Source organism: Aphis gossypii, unplaced genomic scaffold (assembly GCF_020184175.1).
Source record: "Aphis gossypii isolate Hap1 unplaced genomic scaffold, ASM2018417v2 Contig01057, whole genome shotgun sequence".
NCBI classification, from domain to species: domain Eukaryota; kingdom Metazoa; phylum Arthropoda; class Insecta; order Hemiptera; family Aphididae; genus Aphis; species Aphis gossypii.
Genome location: NW_026083433.1, coordinates 1 through 6,703, shown reverse-complemented (window position 1 = coordinate 6,703; position 6,703 = coordinate 1). Strand labels below are relative to the sequence as shown.

The 6,703-nt window shown below is 37.0% G+C and overlaps 1 protein-coding gene across 1 annotated transcript; it reads left to right on the top strand.

Annotated features, from left to right (window-relative positions):
- The first annotated feature begins 1,256 nt into the window (after positions 1-1,256).
- LOC126555750 (uncharacterized) lies at positions 1,257-5,960 on the top strand. The gene is made up of 4 exons (XM_050210634.1): positions 1,257-1,337; positions 1,843-2,331; positions 2,463-2,964; positions 3,046-5,960. The coding sequence occupies exons 1-4, from the start codon at positions 1,257-1,259 to the stop codon at positions 5,958-5,960; spliced, it is 3,987 nt and encodes a 1,328-aa protein (XP_050066591.1).
- The last annotated feature ends 743 nt before the right edge of the window (positions 5,961-6,703 follow it).

Genomic DNA, 6,703 nt, shown 5'->3' with positions numbered 1-6,703 from the left:
CCGAGTTTTTGTTAGAAACTAAATAATGTGCTAAGAATTTTTGTCCGACTATAAAAACTGAATCCGGACTTTTTGTCAAACTTTTTTTAAAACGGACTTTTCTTCAGCGATTAATTTTAGTTAATTGCTGTATTCATAAAATGTACAATGTAAATACACACTACACAACTTGATAAACGAAAAAAATTATTCTCATACATGAGGAAATTCTTGACATAGGTACTAATATAATATATATATAATATATATATACGAATCCGATGATTGCAAAAACGTCATGAGTCAATTATTTAAAACTTTTGGATAATTGATAAAAACTGTATAATATAAATATTTTTGAAAATAAATTAATTTAAGAAAAAGTATTTATTAAAATATATCATACACTTACTAATAATACAACAACTATTTTTTGACGGGTTTTTTCACTCAAAAACACATGATATGACTATAATATTATACGTTTTTACTGACATCTCAATTTCAAAAAATATATGACTCGTGACGTTTCTAAAAACATAGATTCACAAATTGTTTTACAGAGCATAATATTCAGTTTAGCATTTGAAAATTATTGAAGCATAAACTTATGATATTTTGTGAAAAACTATAATTATAAATTATAAATAATTATAAATAATTTATCAATATGGGACATGAGTAGATTTATGATGAAAAAAATAATTAAAAAAAAAACATAATATGGAGACCAAATTATAATTTATTAATTTTGTTTGTGTAGTATTATCAAGCTTTAAATACCACGCAAAGTGATATTTACAATTAAGCATGCTCCACTACTATGGGCTATAATACTATTAAAACAGAAGAAGGTGGTCCGGACAATATACAAATAATAATATTAAATAAATTTCATTCAAAATCAAAGTATGGATCTAAAACATGATATATCTTTCGGATCACCTCCCGTAAACATACCATTGCACCTATATAGTAAGTGCCTTCTAGGTATTAAAATTATAAACTTAAGTATACTCTGTTCCACGAGAGACTGTACTCGTTTTTTCGTCCGTCGCTGCGCATCCCCCACCATTTTCTCCCGTTCGGTTACGATCGTCAACTGTTCGGCCCGGCGGTCGGCAACGACTCACATACGTAGCGCTTAGCATTTACAGCGATTGACACGACTGCCACGTGATATCGCAACCACGCACTACGCTCTTGTTGTATATACTCGTAATACACACCTGCAATTTTACTCCGCCGTGCGCCATTTTTTTTAATTATTGATAATTATGCACTTTTCCGATGAAGATGAACCAAGCACATCAGCTTTACCAACACCATCGCCCGTTAAAAAGAATAAACCAGGAAAGGTAAGCATGTTCTAATATTTAATTAGCTTATATTAAATTGTGATAGTCACCTTAAAAAATAAAAATGTTACACATGGATCGATTTTTTAATTTAATGATTTTTTAATATTTATTTTTTAATTTTTTTATAAATGTTAAACTCATATATTATGAGTCATCTATTATATAAAAATAAGTCCGGTTTTCCTCCCTGACGCTATAACTCCAGAACGCACGAACCGATTTCCACGGTTTTGCATTCGTTGGAAAGGTCTTGGGCTCCGTGAGGTTTATAGCAAAGAAAATTCTGGAAAATTCAGGAAAAATTCAACAGAAAAGTGGGGAAATCGTTTTTCACATACAGCGCCATCTATTATACATAGCATGTACTTCAAACCAATAGCAACGGTGCGTGATAAAGTGTGTGACAGATAGTCATTATTCTCTGCTCAGTTAATTTCATTTAAGCTCAGTGTAAATTATGTGGATCGTGCATTTGAAGTTAAATTCAACACTCTGTCCATAGTCCAAAATGCCTAGAGAACGACGTGCGAACATCGGCCGCCGCACAAGACATGCAAGCCAGCAACAAGTCTATTCAAGGAACTTAAGAGAAGAAAGACAAAATATAATAAGAGAAAATGACCGATTGAGACATCGCGTGAGCACACGAAGATCATTGGCATCATACAATCGCTTGGCATTCCAATATGATCCCACTGCGAACTACAGTGATGATGAAAATTTGGATATTGGACGAATGACGACTATATGCCGATATTGCAATGCGGTAAAGTTCAAAAGAGAAACGGTTGGATTGTGCTGCGCAAGTGGAAAAGTCAAACTGGATCCATTACTTACACCACCACAGCCACTGACTGAAAACATGTTTGATGGAAGTGATCCCGATTCCAGCCATTTTCTTCAACACATCCTTGAATACAATAACTGCTTTCGCATGACTTCCTTTGGAGCTAATATCATTCGAGAAGGCGGCTTCATGCCGACTTGCAAGGTAAAAGATACAACACACATAACCAACACATAATTGCAACACATAACAACTTCATATACACCACACACTACACCATCACACGATTTACAATGTATTCATGAACAAATTTTAATGATTATTTGCAATTACAGATACAAGGTCAAATATATCATTTGCATGGTTCAATGGTGCCAACACCAGATGAACCGCATCAATTTCTGCAAATATATTTCATTTCGTCGATGGTGGATCAGCTGAACGTGCGGTGCAATATACAGGGAGCACAACAGTTAAAGAGACGAATTATTGAACAGTTGCAAGCATTTTTTCACGCTAATAATGCTGTGGTTAATATGTTCAAAACAGCATTGGAACGAATGCCATCGGATACGCACAAATTTGTCATAAGAGCGGATTGTACTCCAACAGGTGAACATGTGCGAAGATTCAATGCACCCACCGTTAATGATGTTGCTGCAATTATTGTTGGCGATCCAACTAAATCACGAGACATTGTCGTTCAGCGAAGAAGCAATATCATGCATCGTGTAAACGAGACACATCGTTTGTACGATGCGTTACAATATCCAATCATTTATTGGCAAGGGCAAGACGGATACGACATCACGTTGAAGATGGTCGATCCAATTACAGGTACAATATTCACACACTAATTATTTCCATTATTACTTTTATTGGTTTCCATTAACAATTCATTTAATTTTGCATTTTCAGGAGTATCAACGAATAATAAAAATCTAAGCGCAATGAATTACTATGCGTATCGTATGATGATTCGTACACATGAGGAGAATGTCATTCTGAAGTGCGGTCGGCTATTCCAGCAATTCGCTGTCGACATGTATGTCAAAGTCGAGACCGAACGTTTAGCGTTCATCAGATTCAATCAGCCAAAGCTACGATCTGAGGACTATATACACTTGCGTGATGCTATTCATTCAGATGGTGATGTTCAGAATATTGGACGACTGACGATTCTCCCATCAACTTATATCGGAAGCCCACGCCACATGCACGAATACGCTCAAGACGCTATGACGTACGTGCGAAATTATGGAACTCCGGATTTATTTATTACGGTCACATGCAATCCGAAGTGGACGGAAATTGAACGCGAGTTGGAACCGGGTCAAAAACCGCAAGATCGCCATGACATAATCGCCAGAGTATTTCAGCAAAAACTCAAGGTTATGATGGATGTGCTTACTAAGTATCGAGTTTTTGGTGACACACGTTGTTATATGTACTCGGTGGAATGGCAGAAGCGTGGACTACCGCATGCTCATATCCTAATTTGGTTGCTGAACAAATTACATTCAAATGAAGTGGATGACATCATCATATCAGCTGAAATTCCTGATCCAGTCACTGATCCCCGTCTACACGACATTGTGACGACACAGATGGTGCATGGACCGTGCGGTGCATTAAATCCATTATCGCCTTGCATGGCTGATGGAAAGTGCACAAAACGATATCCGCGACCGTTAGTTGCTGAAACAGTCACAGGGAACGATGGATATCCAGTTTATCGTCGGCGTTCAAAAGAAGATAACGGTCGAACTATCAAAGTTAAAGTTCAAAATCAAGAGATTGAGATCGGAAATGAATTCATTGTACCATATTGCCCGCTGCTATCACGAATTTTCGAAACACATGCAAACGTTGAGAGTTGTCATTCGGCCAAATCAATCAAATATTTGTGCAAGTACGTCACAAAAGGCAGCGACATGGCTGTGTTTGGTATTGCGTCGGAAAATGTGAATGACGAAATCAGCAACTTCCAAATGGGCAGATACGTCAGTACTAATGAAGCACTGTGGCGATTATTGTCATTTCAAATTCATGAAAGATATCCCACAGTTGTACATTTAGCAGTGCATTTGGAAAATGGCCAAAGAGTTTACTTCACTGAGGCTAATGCGGCACACGAGCTGAGAGAGAGACCACCATCGACAACATTGACTAGCTTCTTTGCAATGTGTGAAGCAGATCCATTCGCAGCGACGCTGATGTACGTTGAAATGCCCAAGTATTACACTTGGAATCAATCAACAAAGAAATTCCAACGTCGCAAACAAGGAACCCCAGTTCCAGACTGGCCACAGGTGTTTTCAACTGATGCACTAGGTCGTATGTACACTGTTCATCCTAGAAACGATGAATGTTTTTATTTGCGACTGCTGTTAGTAAATGTACGTGGACCGAAATCATTTGCGCATTTGAAAACTGTGAATGGCCACCAATGCCAAACATATCGAGAAGCATGTCAACTATTGGGTTTGCTGGAGAACGATTCTCATTGGGATTTAACACTTGCAGATTCAGTTGTTTCATCAAATGCGTACCAAATACGAACGCTGTTCGCAATTATCATCACCACATGTTTTCCTTCACAACCAATTCAGTTATGGAACAAATACAAAGACGCCATATGTGAAGATATCTTGCATCGCTTGCGTATTCAAACGAATAATCCTGACATCCAAATAACCGATGAAATCTACAATGAAGGATTGATTCTGATTGAGGATCAATGCTTGACTATTGCAAACAAGCTACTGATTGAAGTAGGAATGATTGCGCCAAATCGATCGATGCACGATGCATTCAACCAAGAATTAAATCGAGAGCTGCAATACAATGTTGATACATTGCAGGAATTCGTTAGAAATAATGTTCCGTTGCTGAATGAACAGCAAAAACAAGTATACAAAACATTAATGCAAGCGGTGGACAATAATACTGGTGGTCTATTCTTCCTGGATGCACCTGGAGGAACAGGGAAAACATTTGTCATTTCATTGATTTTGGCCACTATTCGATCAAGATGTGACATAGCTTTGGCGTTAGCATCATCTGGAATTGCGGCGACTCTTCTAGATGGCGGTCGTACTGCACATTCTGCGCTTAAGTTGCCACTCAATTTAAACACAATTGATACTCCAACGTGCAATATTTCCCGATCCAGTGCAATGGGAAAATTGTTAATGCAATGCAAGCTCATTGTTTGGGATGAGTGCACAATGGCACATAAGAAATCACTTGAAGCACTTAACTTCACACTGAAGGATCTTCGGAGAAATAACAACATCTTTGGCGGCTTGATGATATTGTTGGCAGGCGATTTCAGGCAGACGTTGCCAGTAGTTCCCCGTGGAACGCCTGCAGATGAATTGAATGCTTGCCTAAAGGCATCACCTTTATGGAATAACGTAAAAACATTATCGCTAACCACTAATATGAGAGTTCAACTTCAAAATGATCAAAGTGCTGCACAATTTTCCAAACAATTGTTAGATCTTGGAAATGGAAAAGTCCCAGTTGATGCGACATCTGGATTAATTACTCTTACCAACGACTTTTGCCGATTTGTAGACACTCAATTAGTTCTTATTGAAAATGTTTTCCCAAACATTAGTGAGAATTATAAGAATTATGCTTGGTTAAGTCAACGAGCAATTCTTGCAGCAAAGAATAATGATGTCCACGCACTGAATTTCACCATTCAATCAAAAATTGCTGGCGATTTGGTGACATACAAATCCGTTGATTCAATAACAAATCCCGATGATGTAGTAAATTATCCAGGATTATACCAGGATTTCCACCACATAACTTGCAACTGAAAGTTGGTACAGTTATTTTGATACTGCGTAATTTGAATCCACCGCGACTTTGCAACGGTACTCGACTTTCGGTAAAGAGACTTATGCCGAATTTAATTGAGGCAACCATTATTAACGGAAAGTACGCAGGTGAAAATGTATGTATTCCTCGAATACCAATGATTCCGACTGATCTTCCGTTTGACTTCAAACGATTGCAATTCCCAGTTCGCCTTGCGTTCGCAATGACAATTAATAAGTCGCAAGGCCAATCGCTTAGTGTTTGCGGGATAAATTTGGAAAATCATTGTTTTTCACATGGACAGTTATACGTTGCGTGTTCACGAGTTGGGAAACCATCCGCTTTGTTTGTGTTAACGTCAGACCAAAAAACAAAAATGTGGTTTACCAAAGAGCACTACAATGAAACAATTAAATAACACTTCATTTTAGTAGGTAATTGAAATGAATTTATTACTGTTGTGAAATGAAATAAATATTTTCCTTTTCAAATATATAACAAAAAAAATTTTTTTTCTTTATCTTTTAATCACCAAACGAAATGTTACATAAAACGAATCTGGTGGCGAAACGGAGTTCGCGGGTCTGCTAGTATATATAAATATAAGTATACCTTGTTTTAACTAAAACATGAAACAGTTTGAAATATTGTCATTTAATATGAAGAATGAATAAATGTTTTTATTCCAAAAATATATGATTAATTGTTATGAGTGCGTAAAACACGTAACTAAATATAACTC

What these genes read in the sequence shown, in the direction of transcription:
- LOC126555750 (XM_050210634.1), top strand. Translation starts at nt 1,257, where the DNA reads ATGCACTTTTCCGATGAAGATGAACCAAGCACATCAGCTTTACCAACA. An exon ending in GCTTCATGCCGACTTGCAAG is followed by an intron (nt 2,332 to 2,462) that starts GTAAAAGATACA and finishes TTGCAATTACAG; the next exon opens with ATACAAGGTCAAATATATCA. An exon ending in GATGGTCGATCCAATTACAG is followed by an intron (nt 2,965 to 3,045) that starts GTACAATATTCA and finishes TTGCATTTTCAG; the next exon opens with GAGTATCAACGAATAATAAA.